The sequence below is a fragment of the Erythrolamprus reginae genome, chromosome 3 (genome assembly GCF_031021105.1).
Source record: "Erythrolamprus reginae isolate rEryReg1 chromosome 3, rEryReg1.hap1, whole genome shotgun sequence".
NCBI lineage: Eukaryota > Metazoa > Chordata > Lepidosauria > Squamata > Dipsadidae > Erythrolamprus > Erythrolamprus reginae.
Window position 1 is genome coordinate 63,575,100 of NC_091952.1, and position 19,277 is coordinate 63,594,376.

Here is a 19,277-nt window from a genome sequence, read left to right on the forward strand (position 1 = left end):
TTTCTGCTAGCGAAAATAGAGCTCAAGAGGGCTGAGCTCCATTTTCACTTTGCAGAGGGTTGCAGGAGGACGTGGAAGCCAAAATTGGAGTTCAGGAGCCCATTTTTGCTGGCAGAACTCTCAGGCCATCACAGGCATCCCCAACATGAGTGACCACACCCACTCTGCCCACACTCACTCTGACCCCTGGAGGTCAAACACAGCTCTGACGCAGCCCTCAATGAAATCAGGTTTTGACACCCTGCTCTATATCTATTGATGGCTAATTTATCTGAATGCCCAGTTTCCAGGAATTTCCTAGCATTTTTGCATTTACTTCACAGAAAACTATGGTTTTCCAGTTAAAACTATATTTGAGTCTATCCATGTGCCAGAAGTCTCATCATGTATTCTGACTGTTAATTGGTGTTCATGGATGAGCTCCTCTATTTTTTTGTCTATCTGTCCTATACAATGACTGTTACAGTTCTTACACTGTAAATCCTGTTCTTATACATTTTGAACATAATTCCTGTTTTTTCTTCTTCTTCTAGGACTACTGAATCTTTTGGTTTACTTAAGATGTTTTGAAGGCTTTTGTGTGCTATATGATACTATGCGGTTATAATAGTATGCTGGCTACTTCCGATAAGTTTTTGATATATGGCAGTGTTATCATTTTCATTGCTTGTGTTGATTATTGTGCTGTAAGGTTGAATGGTCAGGTACTTTTTGATAAAGTTACAGGATATTCATTTCATTGGAAGAAGTTTTAAAGGCAGTCAGTTCCCTTTCATTGGTGTTCTGGGTTATGGCAGTACACTTGTACTTATCTGAATAATGTCTTTACACAGCTCCTCTTATGGGAGGTTGAGCTGTTATTTTGGTTAGTACTTGGTTAGTGTGGGTTATTTTTAGATCGACTTGTGTTTCTAATTTGCCGTCATTTCCTCTGCTGATGAGGATATCCAGGAAGGGTAATGTGTTGTTGTTTTCTTTATCCCTTGTGAGTTTTATTCCTTTGAAGATGTTAATTGTTTCACATGATTTCCTCTAGAATTTAAAAAGAAAAGAAAGAAAGAAAAATGGAACGCAAAAACTGAATCGATTTTTATATGGATTCGCTGATGAAACAGGATTTATGAATGTAATATGATGATCCATCTAAATGAAGGAGAGAGAGAGAGAGAGAGAGAGAGAGAGAGAGAGAGAGAGAGAGAGAGAGAGAGAGAAGACGGTATGTTGAATCCAGTGAAGTTCAACCATAAATTTTTGCAAACTGATTAAATTTAAAAATGTAACTATAGAATTAAAAGAGAAGAATATGAAATGATTTATTAATGAAAAGTTATAAAATAACAAGTACTCAAAAACAGCGACTAGGCAATTGACAACTCAACACTGATTGAAAGGTGCATGCATACATGCACACAAATAGCTATGGACAGTACAGTACTTGTTTACAATGGACATTATTTTTCATTGTACACAGTTTGGATATAAAGGTTCTACAGTATTGTTGCCTTTTAAATATAAACTAAAAGTATGATCCTAACGTATTAGAAATAGCCTACATCATATGAAATAAGAAATCTTTTTTAAAACACCCTCGCCCCTCTCTGTAATTTTTAACAAGCTGTGTCTTGGAAAATGAAGAGTGACAACTAAGAAATTAAAGCAATCACTATTTAGTCAATTGTCCAGTTGATCTATTACATTTTCTCTACAAATTAATGTGGCAGGTGAATGCCAACATAATTGGAGACTGATCTCTGATTGTGTCTGGTCTCTAAGGAGAATTAATAGAGGTTTAAAAAAAAAAAATTCTAAACCAAGTATTTCATAATGGAAGCAATCTGATTGTAGAATGGTCCTGTGCAAAATATTTCAACATGATTTAGAGTCAGTTTTAGTGAAATGTTTCAGTGAAAATATATGTCCTACTTTAATAGTGTCTGTAACGTACTACATAACCAAAGCCAACATATATTGGTTAACAGAACATCCATAATACAATATATTGCCTTTGCTAAGAAATGCTTTGAATATTCAATTCAATTCCATTCAATGTATTAGATTTGTATGCCGCCCCTCTCCGAAGACTCGGGGCGGCTCACAACAATAATAAAAACAATATAACAGTAAACAAATCTAATATTAAAAGAAAAGATATATAAAACCCCAACAATTAAAACCATACAGCACATACTTGTTAACGTTACACCTTAGTTTTATGCAAACATGATAATAAATGTCATAATATTGAAACTGGCATTAGCTAGAGAATGAATGGCTACAGGGGATTTAGGCTCTTTTTTCTTTGCCAGGAACAATGTTAGTTGTCCTAGGTTGAAATTGAAAGAAGAAAACTCAGGGCTCCATTTTTCAATGGAGGAGCATTTATTTCAGGTTAAGGCAGGGTCTTTTTTTGGATATGTATATATGTGTGTGTGTGTGTGTGTGTGTGTGTATGAAAGATATATTAGTGATAATTTATGAAGTATATTACTGAAACTAATATACTTCATAAATTATTGACATTAGAGAGATTAATTCTGTACAAATAATTTGCAACATTACAGTATTTGAAGTGTATTTTAAACACAGTATGTCGGCTCGATATAAGGAGCTATGATTTGGCAACGTTGCTTAAGGGGGAAGTAATTACTTGAATTACCCCCTCTAGAAAGTCTGCAGGGTTGCCCGGCTGACATCAGTGACACTTCCAGTAGAATATCACAGTTACTAAATTAGCTGTAATATCACATGACAGTTTGGAAATGATTATCTTTGTCAGTGCTTACTCTGACTGCCAATTTCTATCACTGTGTCATTATCTCCACTGCAGACATAAATCCATAGACAAGACATATCTGGGTTTAATTTAAAATCTATTTATAAAAACAAGAGTTGCCCAGAAACCATATATATCTTATGGATTTGGATAAAAGGGATCATTTTAAAGTCTCTGTTCCGTATTTCAGTGTTTTTCCTTTTTTTATGAAGCTGAAATTATGTTATGCTATAAAATGAGATTACAAATTATAAAATTATGAAATGTCAGAGTAGGCCTATTTGTAATACAAGAATCAATTGTTTTTTTGGACTCTTATTACAGATTCCTTCCTTTTCTGAAGCTGAAATTATGTTATTAGACTTTAATACACGCTTAGCTGCAATAGTAGAATCAATTATTTTTGCTCTTGGTTATTAGAACACACTATATTGTACGTGCAAACATACACTATGCTCTGGCCTGTGGATTGGTGAAATACATAACAGAAAGCGATATATTTTATAATTACAGTAATTTCACAAAAAGAACAATGTAGGACAAATAAAAACACACTGCCAAGTAATAAAAAAAAACATGATGAGGAAATAAGGTAACTCAGATCCCAAAGGTGCTTTTTCAGGAAGCAACTGAACTTTCTGATTTTTTTTTGTTTGAAGACATTTCACTTCTCATCCAAAAAGCTGGTTCAGCATTCCCCATCATCCTGTCAAAGCTGAAGAAGCTTCTTGAATGAGAAGCAAAATACTGTATCTTCAAATTTAAAACCCCCCAAGAATGTCCAGATGCATGTGCAGGGGGTATCGTACACATGCGCAAGGGGTGATGGGGCAGGGGAGCATGAAGGGTCATGTGCGTATGCACAGGGTGGGGAAATATGTGGGGTCACACACACATTGCAATGGTGGGATGCCTGTGTGGGGTTGTGTGCGCATGTGCAGGGGCATGGCACATGGGAGGCATATCTGCATTGCATTATGGGTGCATGTGCACTTCCGTGCTGTCACGCACGCTTTCAGCGAACCGCAACAAAAACGTTAGCCATCACTGCTCTAGTATGTTCGATATTATTTTTGAGACCACGTCAAGAATAGGCAAAAAACCCAAAAAACTTCAAAACACAAACAGTTATTATTTTATCTATGATAAAAAATCAGGAGCAACATTTGAATTGTATATTACCTGGAACCCTAACATGAAAAATAGACTACCGTAATTATTCCTTTGCCCAGAGACCATTTTCCTTATTTATGAGTGCTTCTCTGCAAAAGAAATTTAAAAATGTTTTAACATCCTATAACCAATAATGTGAGCTTTGGATGGGTTCTTTTTGGCACATTAAATCTTCTACTACCAATTTAAATTACATGCATTTTACGTGCAAACATGTCATGGTTTCTTTACTTTATGCTACTTTAGATTAGAGTTTATGTTGGCAAGTTTCAGATATATGATAGGAGAATTATGAGAGGTGGAGTCCACACATTTGAAAATTGGCAAGATTGAAAAACACTGGAGTATAAAGACAATTCACTTTACAACCTAATCCTGTTTCCCATTTCTTGATATAGTCAGTTCAACAGTTATTACCAGAGCATGTTCTTCCTTGTGATTGATTTTTGATGTTTTAATAAGTATTGTTTATTATTTTCTTTGATGGGAGGAAAAATCTTGTTTGTCTTACACAGGTGCAATCGTTATCTGTGTTTAACAGGATGTCACACAGACTTGTCTGCATGCATATTCTTTTATCGCTTTTTAAAAAATAAAAACAAAAACACATGGTCCAATTGCACTCTCCTCTGGTGAGAAACAGGAAGTGCAGTTGATATATTTAAACTTTTAGGCCTTAATTTGTTTTAAAATGCTTTCCATCTGTTCTTTAGCCATCAGAGGGGGAAAGCGCTAAATTAGTTGTCCTTCTTATCAATCCCTATTCTTCCACCCCCCAGCCCGACAATGGATGGTAATATTCTGATTTATGGTATAAAGAATATTCAGCAAAGTGCATTGCTTTCCCCATTTCTCAATATCACCAGTCAGTGGGAAACGATACTCTGATCACAAAGTTGCAGATAGTTTTGATCAATGATTAGACTCACCGCCTTAGTCATTGGTCAAGAAACAATCTATTCTGCTTCACCAGATCACCTTTCACATTGCATCAGGTTTGTAGCTAATCCATGAAATAGCAGGAGTGCAGGAGTGATATTAGCTTTTCCTCTCTCCTGAGTGCAAATTATACAAGACTTTACTCAATTACAGCATGGATTTATTTGGAAATCAGGTAAGACTTTACCCAATTTCAACATGAATTATTTGTGTTATTGTATGCAAATTGCTATGTATTGAAATGAGTAATTGAAACTAGTTGCTGATGTTTTCACTCAGGTCTGCTATTGAAGTGGGAAAATACTTTAAGCTGATTGGTTGACCAGCTGACAGCCTCCTATTAAAAGGAGTGCCTCCAGCCAGGCTATGAGTTAAATAAAAAAGCTGTGTTATAAGTTACTCTGACCTCATTTCCATTCATCACCCACACTTAACACAAATTATATAGGTGGCTAGGGATGAAGAAACTCTTCCCATGCGGAAGGTTGAGAGTTCAATCCTAGGTAATGGCAGATATGTCCCTCCTAGGGTGCAAAGCCAAAATATCTACTGCAAACTCCAAATCGCCCCAGGAAGGGCATCAGTCGCCTTGACTCTATTATGAATTAAGGGATTACAACATCTTAAAAAGAGATGTTTTTATTGTATACCAATTATTATAAGCTATAGTTATAAAATAGTAATTATAAATAGCAATTGTAAAAAAAATAGTGATGTATTGTGATTTGTATTCTTTCTATGGTAGGAGGAGTTATACAATGAATAAGAAAGTCAAAGTATTTGTACTTTAGAAAGAAATACAGGAGGAAAAATAATGGAGATAGAAATGGAGGCACCAATTGAATCTCGTTCTAATATTTTATTTTCTTCTATTTATTTTGTCAAGCATATATAAGCACATATAAGAAAAAGTATAAACATGATTGTGAATACATAAAATGTATAAACATTACCATGAACATGAGATGCTTATGAATACATGAGGACATCAGGACAGGAACAGTAGGCACATTGATGTGCTTATGTACGCCCGTTACAGATCTCTTAGGAATGGAGTGAGGTCAATGGTAGAGAGTCTAAGGTGAAAGTTTTTGGGGTTTCGAACAAACACACACATGTATATAATTTATATATACCAGGCAGGGGCAGATTCCTTCTACTGCTGCTACTGCTGCGCTGTGCGCGCAACTTCAGGTGTGTTGCGTGTGTGTCCGTCCCAGTGAGATTTTGCTTCTCTGCATGTGCAGGAAGCAAAATCTCACGAGGCGGCATTCAAGAAATGAAACTGCAAGGGAGTACTGTAGATTTAGATTAGATATCAGAAAAAACTTTTTAACGGTAAGGGTGATAAACTGGTGGAACAGTTTGCCACAGGAGGTGGTGGGCTAGCCTTCACTGGAGGTCTTCAAACAGAGACTGGACAGTCATCTTTCTGAGATGGTTTAATGAATCCTGCATTGAGCAGGGGGTTGGACCCGATGACCCTGGAGGTCCCTTCCAACTCTATGATTCTATGGTTCTAAGAGATATTTCAGCTATTTTTACTTCTGTGCATGCGCAGAAGCAAAAAATCACCGAAATCCCTCTCTCGCACACGTCCCCTCTCAAGACTTTGCTTCCTGCTCATGTGCAGAAGCAAAATCTCACTGGGACACACTACCCAAAGCTACGCACGCTCAATTTTTACTACCGGTGCATCCTTTTTTTTTTACTACCGGTGCAGCATTCCTGCAGCAACCCCCCTACTGATACCAGGTATGCATATACAGTATTTGCATTTGTAGCTTTATTAAAGTTAGTTCCAGCCACAGGGAATTTAAGTGTTGTTCATTACAAAAATAATAATTCTCCTTCGTTATAAAGTTAATGACACAATGCCTATTCCCCGGTGAGTTTTTCTCATGGTGAATCAGTAATGTGGATTATTAAATCATCTGTAGGCATTACTTTTGCCTGAATGAATTCCTACTCAAGTCCAATTTTGAAATGAGATAGTAGAAGAGATAAGGAAAAATGTGTAGCCCTTGGTCAATTACAGGTAACCTCGAAAAGCCAAACAGTTTGGGCTCGATGGTGGACTGGGAAAATCCCAGTATGGCAAATTAAACAGAGAATTTGTGTGTGCGTGTGGCAGGGGAAAAGCCCAGAAGATGGCATTGATATAAAACGCTTGTATACGATTGCCCAATAAACACCGGCGTGTCTATGGTGTTTCTGAGAATTGAGACCAGCTGGAGAATATTTATGTTTACAATCTTTATTTTATTTTATTTTATTTATTTGTCAATCAAGTACAGGATAGTAGTTTATATAACCATTATAATAAGGAATGATAAAATACAGGACAGTTGGACAGGGACAGTAAGCACAATGGTGCGCTTTTGCATGCCCCTAATGATATAGTAATAAATGATTATGTCTATGATCTTTATATTTATTTGTCAATCAAGTATAGGATAGTTTATATAAACATAATACACACATAGTAGCTTATATAAACATAATATAGAAAGGCATGATAAAAGGAAACAATGGTGCGCTCATGCACGCCTCTAATGATATAATAATAAACTGTTATGTTTCTGATCTTTATTTTAATATCAGAATGGCGTTATTAGTCATTGCGGTGCAACACTCATTTCGCGCATGATGAGCACCGAATCTCCTAATTCGACCCTCCCTCCTCGTTCATCTCACAGTCCGGCCTCAGTTCAGCTTCCGTCGCTGAGATGCCCCATTTCCAAAGGCAGCGGACTTTTCCTTTCAACCTCCCCTTTCTTCCTACCCCCTCTTAATGGTTTCACCCTCCTTGAGTGGGCCAATCATTTCCAAGCACCCCCGCGTTTCGCTCAAGTTTCTCTTTTTCAGCAATACTACAAGCATTTCGTCTCTCGGCGCGCGCGCCTATCAGGAGTAACCTAGCGACGACTCGCGTCTTTTTATTTCTAACGCCGATTTGATTTCTCGCGAGATGAGATTTTGAAGAGCATCTCGCCGTCCAAGATGGACACCCCAGACGCGGTTCCTTCGATGGCGGAGTCCTGGCTGCGTACTCGGGATGTCCTCCTCCGGGAAGGGCCTGAAGATTTCGGGTCTCTGCTTCTTTCAGCCCCAGTTCTGGAAGGGTTGAAAGCGGCGGGCTTCCTAAGGCCTTCTCCGGTGCAGCTCAAAGCTATTCCGCTAGGCCGTTGCGGTTTAGGTGAGAAATAAGGCTGCAGCAAGCGGGGACCTCGGGCTTCCGTGGTGCTGCGGCGTCAGTCTGCTTGTGGTGGGGTTGTATTCTTCCGTCCATTGGCGTGATGGAAAAATACTCGCGAAATGTGAGACGTTTTGGAAGAGATCCGCGCGTCTTTTTGCAGGCTGTATGAAGGAAGCCTATCACTGACCCGAAGTGCTTTTTTTCAGGAGGCAACCGGGCTTTTTTTTTTCTTTCTTGGAAGATGTTTCGCTTCTCATCCAAGAAGCTTCTTCAGCTCTGACCGAATGATAGGGAATGGAACGATGTATAAATTTATATACATTTATAAACCATCCCATCCCATTGAAGGATTTATAATTTATGTGTGTGTGTGTGTGTATAATATGATATAATTATTTATTTAACAGGATTTATATGCCACCCAACTCCAGTGGATTCTGGGCAGTTAACAAAATTTAAAACAAGTATAAAAAATTGCAATATTAAAGTAAGAATGCAGAAACAAATAATAGCCCTTTAATAATATATATACATACACTCAGTCATTCATGGTCCCAGGCCCACCAGAGAAGCCAAGTCTTAATGGCTTTCCGGAAGGCTAGTAGGGTAGGGATGGTGCAGATCTCTGAAGGCTTCCAAAGGGTTGAAGCTGCCACAGAGAAGGCCCTTCCCTGCGGTCCCCATTGTTTGGCAAATGGGACCTGGAGAAGGCCAACTCTAGGGCCATTATTGGCCGTTGGGAAGTATAAGGTAGCAGGTGATCCGGTAAATAGACTGGTCCTAAGCCTTGTAGGGCTTTAAAGGTAATAATCGACACTTTGAATTGCTTCTGGAGACCAACTGGTAGCCAATGCAGCTCACGGAGAATTGGAGTGATGCTTTGGTACACCCACTATGGCTCGCGCGGCTGCATTTTCAAATTATATAATTTATAAAAGTCTGCTTCCTGAAAAAGCACCTTTGGGACAACCATGATCTGGATGACTTGAGAATCTCCATTACTTGACTTACACTTTAAAAATAAGGAATTTAATGCAGTGCAATGTTTTTCTTCTGTTTCTGTTTATGTGTTACACTTCCAAATGAGTTCTGAGAAAGTAGTATCTCTGGTGTGCTCCAGAGATTCCAGTGTAGTTAGCATTACAATATCAAAGGCATTGGCTTATGACCACAATTGTTCCCATACTTTCTATGTGAGACACTTGTTAATTGAATTTTGCCCCATTGACCTTACCAAGTGAATCACTGCAATTAAGTTCATGGCTGTTAAGTGCAGCTGGCTTTGATTTTATTTCTCAGACGGTTGCAAAATGTGATCACATGAATCTTGGACACTGCATCCATCTAAATAAATAACAATGACCAACTGTCTGAATTTTGATCACCTGACTATGGGGCTGCTGCAACAAATGAATCTGTGGTCGTAAATGGTCATAAAACAGTCATAAAATGTTTTTTTCAAGTGCTGTTTTAACTTTAAACGGTTACTGAACCGAATTGTAAGTCAAGGACTACTTGTATGTGACAAAAATATTAATTGGGCTTATTAAATAAAACTGGTATAGTTTAAGTTTTCAAGGAATCTTAGTTGTACTCCCAGCCTCGAATACTGATGAAGTAACCTTTTTCTTTGGACTTTCAAAAGTTGATGCTTTCTGACTTGTACTTTTCTTTGTCTTTTAGACCTTATTGTGCAAGCAAAATCAGGCACAGGTAAAACCTGTGTGTTTTCTACTATTGCACTTGATTCCCTTATCTTGGAAAACTCAGTGACTCAGGTAAGGGTGATAATGCTTAAATTCAGACAGGAACATCCATCTCAAAAGCAAACACAGCAATCATCTGTAGTGATATTGCTGTTGTGCATGCTGCTGTCCAGAATTATATTAATATCTGTATTTCTGTCCAAAATTCCTGACTTGAGTCTGTTAGCTGACTATGTAAGTGCAGTTAATTGAAACAAGTACTGATTATCTGACCTAATTTGAGAATTATGATTCTAGGTTGTGTTTGGGGTGACTTGTTCTTGGATATCTCAAAAACCTAGATGGACCAAAATTTTAACACAGTTGGCTAGATTGGGAAGTAAAAGAAATGTTAAAAGGAAGACAATGCTAAATAATTTTTGTGTTGCCAAAAAAGCTGTGTGAATAAATCCATGGAATCAGCAGACAGTTGAACTTGATGTGATGTGGAGGATACTTAGCTTTTGGTTTTATTATTTCCAAATATTTCATTATATTTATTGGCTGTTTTGAGAAGAGTAGATAATTTCAACTTCAGTTGATTTTTCACTCTTACTTATAGAATTAATATTTGTTTCAGATTCTAGTTTTGGCACCTACACGAGAGATTGCTGTGCAGATACATGCAGTAATTACAACTATTGGGATTAAAATGGAAGGTTTGGAATGTCACGTCTTCATTGGAGGAACTCCTGTAAATCAAGATAAAATGAGACTTAAAAAGTGTCATATAGCTGTAGGCTCCCCGGGTAAGGAAACATTGTATCTAAATGTTTTAAACTCATTATTTAATGTGCTAGATAACAAGCAGATGCTATCTGTCTGAAATTTAAAAAAAAACTTTAATATTCACATGTTATAGAAAACAATAGTTAAATTTAAAAAACGATTAGGGTGACTTGGACTAGTATATAACATTCAACTCCATTCTTTAACAGTGGAAGGTTGTTATGCCAGTTAGTTGCTATCACTTGTCCTATGTTCCAAGATTATTATTTTTGGGGAAAACTTGGAGAAGGAATGTAATTTATGTTGTGTTGAATATCTGGTGAACAATTTATATACACTGCTCAATAAAAAATAAAGGGAAGACTTAAACAACACAATATAACTCCAAATACATCAAACTTCTGTGAAATCAAGCTGTCCATTTAGGAAGCAACACTGATTGACAATCAATTTCACATGCTGTTGTGCACATTCAACTTTGTACAGGACAAAGTATTCAATGATAATATTTCATTAATTCAGATCTAGTATGTTTTACTTGAGTGTTCCCTTTATTTTTTGTGCATTATATAAACCTAGTGAAGGAGACAATAAAAATATTGTAGACATTCTGGAGACAGTATACTTACTTCGCTTTTAGCAACTGACTTGTTTAGTGACAGTGCACCACTATAGTTGAGATGAAAATGTAACTTTATGATCAATCCTTGCATTTACAATCTTCACATGTGTATAAAGAAAAGCTGAAGTATCATAAGCACATTTGTAGTTAGTGAACACTTCACTTAATGACCAAGTTGCCAGCCAAATTGTGGTTAAACAAGGACTTTCTGCCTGTCTATTTCATTGATATGTATATATTTACATGATAGTGTCTCTTTGCTTATTGCTTCTTTTTTCCCCTCAAGGTCGCATTAAACAACTTATAGATCTGGACTATTTGAATACAGCCAGCATTCGTCTTTTCATTCTTGATGAAGCAGACAAGCTTCTGGAAGAAGGCAGCTTCCAGGAACAAATAAAGTAAGCATAGTTAGCTGCACATAATTTCTTTTTTTCATGTATAAGGTTTACATAAATGGTCTGAGAAATTCATGAAAAGGCTTGGAACAAATGTGGGAATACAATCCTGGAAATGCAGAAGTAATGCCTAAAAAATAATTTGGTGTAGTTAACAAAGAAACATAAAGACCTTTCAGATGCAAAAGGAATTAGAGCCATGTATCTATTGGGTCAGTATATTCCATAATATGGGAGCCATTATCAAATACAGTTGCCTTTCAGTTCATAGTCCTCTTATCTCACATTGAGGTATTTTTTTAGTTCCTGGATATAATAGCTCCCTATTAGAAAAGTAGCCAATTATATACATTATGTTATGTAACCAATGCTTGGGTTGGTTGTCTTTCTGAGGAGCTGGTCCAAAGTTTAAGAATATGAATGACCACCATTATCAATACTATCTCTAAGCAGATTATCTTGAGAATCTATGTCTTGCTTACCAGGATTGGTAAAATTTAGATGCATTAGAGTCATTTGTCAATTGTTTTTTTAAATTTCTTAGTACTTGCTGGTCTACTTCAATATTTTGTTCTAAAGATCTTTACTTGAATTGGCGAAGCACATTATAATAGTATCTGACGTGAAACTACATTGATCCCTCGATTTTCGCGATCTCGAACTTTGCGAAACACTATATCGCGATTTTTCCCACCCGATGACGTCACTCTCTTCCTTTATCATCTTTCTTTCTCTCTCTCTTTCTCTATCTTGCTTCTTCCTCTCTCACACTCTGTTCCTCCCTCTCTCATCTCTTTCTTTCCTTCTCTCTCTTTCTCTATCTCTCCCCCTCTTGCTGGCGGGCGGCGGGCGGGCGAGCGGGGGCATCAGCGAGGAGCCGGGGTTTCCCCTTTGCGTGGGCGGCAGGGAAACCCCGATCTTCGTCTGCTCGCTGCTGCTGCGCTGCCAAGCAGATCAGCTGCTGGGCGGCCGCAGCAGCAGCGAGCAGACGAAGATCGGGGTTTCCCCGCCGCCCACGCAAAGGGGAAAGCCTGATTCGGCTCCTTGCTGCTGCCGCCGAGCAGATCAGCTGCTGGGCGGCCGAAGGAACCTTCCCTGGGTCTTCCCCTTTGCGTGGGCGGCGGGGAAGACCCAGGGAAGGTTCCTTCCGCCACCCAGCAGCTGATCTGCTCGGCGGCAGCAGCGAGGAGCCGAATCGGGCTTTCCCCTTTGCGTGGGCGGCGGGGAAACCCCGATCTTCGTCTGCTCGCTGCTGCTGCGCTGCCGAGCAGATCAGCTGCTGGGCGGCCGCAGCAGCAGCAAGCAGACGAAGATCGGGGTTTCCCCGCTGCCCACGCAAACTCCACCATCTGCGCATGGGCGGCCATGGAAAAAAGGGCGCGCATGCGCAGATGGTGTTTTTACTTCCACAACCCAACATCGCGAAAAATCGATTATCGCGAGGGGTCTTGGAACGGAACCCTTCGCGATAATCGAGGGATCACTGTATTTTATGTTTACTATTATCTTAATTTATTGCACCGGCTATCCATATAAATGATCCATATTGTATGGATTATCCATACAATATGTCTTATTGGTATTTTAAGCAATTGAAATTAATGTGTTTATGCACATGCTGTCCTTTGCCATTAATGGTTCAAAATATTGTGAACGGTGTTTTCTTTTTTCACACATTTTAGTTGGATTTATTCTTCTCTACCAGCCAATAAGCAGATGTTGGCAGTTTCAGCCACCTATCCTGAATCCTTAGCTAATACTTTGGCCAAATACATGAGAGAACCCACTTTTGTGAAACTGAATTCTACGGACCCAAGTCTCCTTGGTAAATGAGATTTTTAAATTTTTGTACAGATATCCAGTGTTTATGAAATTTGTGATTAAATGTGCATCATATATAGGTTATATATTCTGTGCAACTGTTTTATGTAGTAACACTATAACCACATTCTGTGATCCAAATATATTGTTAAATGTATATCCTCAAGGCATTTTTGATTTACCATATGATATATAAGCCTATTCTGTTTTGGTTAGGATTGAAGCAGTACTATAAAGTTGTGAATTCTTACCCATTACCTCATAAGACCTTTGAGGAGAAGGCTGAGCATTTACAGGAACTCTTCAGGAAAATACCGTTCAACCAGGCCTTGGTTTTCTCAAATCTACATAGCCGGTATTCTGAATTTTGTTTTGTTCTTAAATCTGAAAAAGTTCAAACAAAGATTGTGGGTGTGGGTGTTGGTTGGTAGTCATGTGTATTAAGTGAATGTTAAATGCATATAATGTTGAGGTAAAAAAAAGAATTAGAGTTATGGTTAAAAAGATGTTTGGAAGAAATGTTTTGACGCTCAACCATGCACAGTGTTCCTATTCAGTAAAGCAACCCACATTTTTCTCAGACCTGTTTCAATAAGTAGCATAGACACTCCAGAGTCTGCATTGGTTGCCGATCAGTTTCCGGTCATAATTCAAAGTGTTGGTTATGACCTATAAAGCCCTTCATGGCACTGGGCCAGGTTATCTCCGGGACCGCCTTCTACCGCACGAATCCCAGCGACCAATTAGGTCCCACAGAGTGGGCCTTCTCCGGGTCCCGTCAACTAAACAATGTCGTTTGGCGGGACCCAGGGGAAGAGCTCTGTGGCGGCCCCGGCCCTCTGGAACCAACTCCCCCCAGAGATTAGAATAGCCCCCACCCTTCTTGCCTTTCGTAAGCTTCTTAAAACCCACCTCTGTCGTCAGGCATGGGGGAACTGAGATATTCTTTTCCCCTAGGCTTCTACAATTTATGTTGTATGCTTGTATGTATGATTGGTTTTAAAATAAGGGTTTTTAGCTGCTTTAATATTGGATTGTCGCATGTTGTTTTTACCACTGTTGTTAGCCGCCCCGAGTCTACGGAGAGGGGCGGCATACAAATCCAATAAATAGATAGATAGATAGATAGATAGATAGATAGATAGATAGATAGAGATTGTATAGTGAAAGCATGCCTTCCAATCATTTTCAAAGCATCCACAGCAAGTATATAGTTAAAAGACAGTTGAGCCCATTAATTTATAGAACTGAGATGTTTGATCATTAAAAGCTAAGCACGTTGCAGAAGACTCGGTATTCTTTACTAAAAAACTCTTAATTTTTTTTAAAGAATCCACCTTAATTAATTTTTAAAAATCAAGAGTTTATTACTGATAGAGCAGATTAAGCTATGAGAGGAAAAATGTCCATGGTGTTATATCTTCATAAAAATCAATACATTCCAATTATGGAAGTAGACATTTTGTTTCTGCCACATATAAAGCAGTTTAAATAACTGGCAGAGGAAACTTTTATGACAATGGAAACAACACATACATGTAAACATAGAAGTCTCTGATGTTTTATTTTTCTGTCTTAAAGAGCTCAACACTTGGCTGATATATTGTCATCCAAAGGTTTTCCTGCTGAGTGTATTTCTGGTAAGCTTGTAGATTTGTTATTTTGTTCAGTATTGTGTGTACAAAAATTTTAAAAGGTATATGCATGTAAATTCAGTAAGTTTTCATCCTTAGTAAATAAAATGAGTATTTCTTTAAGTGGTATTAAATTATATTGTACTGTAAATATAGATTCATTTGTAAGGCATACTTGGAAGTGTTATAAGTTAAATTTTACTCTCAGCGTTCTTGCCAAAAAGTTCTTGCCTGACAGTTCAGTATAAATTTATTTAAAGTTGCTGATGACTAACATGCTACTGCTTTCTTCAGGTTTGAAGTCAGCCAGTTTTCTTAAGAATTAAACTAGTAGAGTTCATGTATTTCCTTCACTTTTCTTTTTCATTACTTATTTATCTTTGTTTTTCTAGGCAGTATGAATCAGAACCAGCGACTTGATGCCATGGCTAAGCTGAAGCAGTTTCATTGCAGAGTATTAATTTCGACAGATTTGGTTGGTTCTCCTAATTTGTTTTAAATAACTGATAAAATTACTTAATACAAGACTAACTCATGGGATCTAGTAATGTTAACCATAGCTTACATACAGCTTTTTAACAGTATATCACCATTATATAAATATTTCACTATCTGAAGCTTTGCTATTTATACCTTTTGCATTTTATAATACCATTTTTGCAGTGTTTGCAGCAAGAAAGATACAATACCAGCTTTAGATTTAATTCTGTTTTATAATGCACATATTAATTTAATTTATAAAACATTGAATATTTGAATTGAATATTTCTGAATACAATTAATTTTTTTTTCTGGATTGGGCCTGCAGTCCTCAGAGGAACTTTTACAAGCATATGCCTTTATAGAGTATGGCTATTGTATTAAGGAAACTCTTTTTGAACTGGACCACTTGCATTTGACCCAAGCCATTAAGAATCTGCACTGTTTTTCCTTTATGGCATTGTAATGTAGGAAAAGAAGTCTAAGAAGATAGACTTGGCTTCTTCTTGCCTGGCTTAACTTCTATTCACAAACACTTTGCTGTGTTTTTTTTCTTTCAGACTTCTCGTGGAATTGATGCTGAGAAAGTGAATCTGGTTGTTAATTTAGATGTGCCTTTGGATTGGGAAACATATATGCACCGTATTGGAAGAGCTGGACGCTTTGGTAAACACTCTACCACTCTACTATTTTGTAGAAGCAAAATGGACTAATGCTTTTTTCCAACTGACTTTAATCTCTGATTCATTGTAGGAACTTTAGGATTAGCTGTGACGTACTGCTGTCGTGGAGAGGAAGAAAATACAATGATGAAAATTGCACAAAAATGTAATCTTCAGCTTCTTTCTTTACCAGGTAAGAATGACTCCTGTACATGATCATAATTTTATGAATTTAAGTCTCTTGAATTTAAGCTCTTTAAAATGCTGTCCCAGAGATGATCAAATTTAAACAGTGATTGTGTACTATTGCACTGTTAATTATGCATCTATAGTCTTATTCAGAATCCTAATATTTAATGAAAGGCTTTTTTGGAAGTGAGGAATTACCGGAGTTATACATTTCACATGATGAAGAACTTCAGTGCATATTGCAAATAATTAAATGAATATTTATCATTTCTTATCATGAACACTTTGAACATTTTGCATTGATGCTCAGGAAACAATTCACTTTATTACAAGTTTGTTTGAAAATGTTTTAAAACAAGGTAGAGAGAAATTTTAAGTTATGTTTACAGCTGGCTATACTTACTGGAAAATGGAGAATATTTTCTTATGAATGTCAGAAGAAAAGATAACCAAATTCATTTGCCTGCACTTTGACATATCATTGTATTTGTTCTATAGCACTTGTGTGATCATTTAGTTTCTGGTAATGCTTTTGTTTATCTTTTTTACTTTTAAAATGAATACTTATAAAATATATATGCTATGACTTTTATTTAAAACATGGCTTCATTTAAAATTTGTGTTTCCAAATCCTGATTTTTTTTCACTTTAATATAGTAGAATCTGAAATAAAAATATAGATTTTAAATAATTTAAACATTGAAATTATGGCATGTTATCAATTAATTCAGTCACCCATGGCTGAATTTGTTTTTCTTTTCCTTGAAGAAACTTTGCCACCAGAGCTGCTGGAACATTTTGAAGGAGGGCATGTAGAAGTCACTGCTGTCCCATATCCCAATGCATCTCCTCATACAGGTCTGTTGCCAACTAAAAGGCCAGAAGGAACAAGGCAACCCCCAACAATAAGTGTTAGTACAGAGGTGATTGTTTCTGACAATTCTCTAGTAGCCAAGCCAAAACAAGTTTGCAAACAAAAGAAGCTTCTTAAAAATAGAATAGAGCATGCTAAAACATCAATGGATAAAAATAAACATGATGATATCCCACTTGAAAAACACCAAGTGGAATCTGATTGTGAAACTGCTGTGCACAGTAATGGACAGGGGGACAAAGAAAGTTTAAAGAAGATGCTTCCTAAAATCCCTTGCCTGTCTTCTTTTAAGAACCAGGATTCTGCCTGCTTATGGAGCATAGTTGATTTTATTGAGGATTATGAATATTTCATTAAGGAAGGATTGGAGAGAGATGTAGAGATTATAAGAACTTACACAAATCCCAGAGAGCAAGATAAACATTTAGATTCTTTAGATTTAGTAGGAATGGAATCCAGTGAGTACATGGAAGCAACAACTGGGACATTGGCTGAGGAATCTGATTATGATAGTAGTTCTTGTAGTTCTGAATCATCCATATGTAGCCAAGAGAATCAATCTTGCATCAAAACAACTTCAGATATACAGCAAAGCGAGACTAGTATACTGTCAACAGTTCAGCAGATAAGTCCTGCCCTTAAACAAAAGCAAGATACTTTCCTAGTCCCAAAGAGCATGAAAGGAAATGGGAAACAGAGTAAACAGATCAAGCGTGACCACTATCCCTCCATTCACCCCATCAAGACTGAACTTACAGAAGAAGCATCCCAAAGCAAAACTGTTCCTTTGCCTCACAATGAGAATTTAAGTCCTGTTGAATACTGGAGAGGATATTACCGGGCATGGCGGAAGCATTATGTTGAAGCTTCTCGTTTATACTACCAAAAATACCAGAGACCATTAAACATGTTGACTGCATATCATGCCAATGCAATCTACCTGGAAGAGCTGTTGAAGAAGGATAGGTAATATTAAAAGTAGTATGTCTCTAATCATACCTAAATGATACTTTATATTTAATTATCTTAAGTGTACTCATGTAATTTTCTTTTGATATTTCTTTTGTATACATTTCAATCAAACCATTTTGCTAATAAACTGGACAAATAATGTCATATTGTTTATTGCTATTGCTGCCATGTTGTTTTTATGTATTGGAATCAATCTCTGGAATAATATGTGACGAAGACTTTGGGAGACTGAGCAAAAAGATGCTACCCAAGCGAAAAATCAGATAGAAAACAACATAGTGTGCAACTAGGTGGTGGGGTGGGATGGGGCGACTCTCAAAAGAGAGTCTCCCTGGTTTCTCAAACTAAAGGGAAAGGGGGCGGGGAGAATTGTACTTTCAGACCTGCAAGACTGACGTCAGCCTCATTGGGCAAGCCAATTAAGAATCACAACCAGATAAGCTAATTATACTTTATTGTAAAGCTACACTGACAGAATCTTACAAAGTCTGAAAGTACAATTCTCATAAGAATTAAGTCAGGACATTTCTACATTTAATTCAACAACATAGCCACTGGTTTGACATGTAATGTAGAATAGCTTATTACACAGTTAGGAATTTGGCAAAGAGCAAAATCTAATTGTGTCCCATGAGTAATTATGGAAATGCTTGAAGCAAAAGGAATATAAACTTCTAAAACACAAGAAGACATGATATCATGCAAGTCTTTTGCACTCTCTCACTGCCATAGACTTAAAAAAACAATAACCAACTATTTACAATCCTGAAAACAATAAAATCCAATTCGAACTAATATTTAGAATAAGTGAAAAAAGAACAGTTAAAAATGCAGAAATCGAAAGTTGATAAGTGAGTTCCCATTTTTGCAACATTTTTCAGTATAAACATAGTTGACCTCTTTAAAAAAACATGTTTTATTTGCAGTTTTATTTTCACACCATACATATTGTATTTTGTGGACAGCATTGACTAGGTCAAATCTTTTCTAAACAACAATAATACAAATAAGTATGTTTAATCCTAATTGTCCAACTTCAATAATACTATTCTCTCTTTTTAATTCTT

At 37.1% G+C, this 19,277-nt stretch overlaps 1 protein-coding gene across 1 annotated transcript; it reads left to right on the forward strand.

Annotated features, from left to right (window-relative positions):
* The first annotated feature begins 7,785 nt into the window (after positions 1–7,785).
* On the forward strand, positions 7,786–18,354 carry DDX20 (DEAD-box helicase 20). The gene is made up of 11 exons (XM_070745615.1): positions 7,786–8,084; positions 9,768–9,862; positions 10,410–10,578; positions 11,467–11,581; positions 13,261–13,403; positions 13,616–13,754; positions 14,981–15,039; positions 15,426–15,508; positions 16,074–16,179; positions 16,267–16,368; positions 17,133–18,354. Exons 1-11 carry the CDS (start codon positions 7,889–7,891, stop codon positions 18,206–18,208), a joined length of 2,283 nt encoding a protein of 760 aa, XP_070601716.1. The 5' UTR covers positions 7,786–7,888; the 3' UTR covers positions 18,209–18,354.
* Positions 18,355–19,277: the final 923 nt, after the last annotated feature.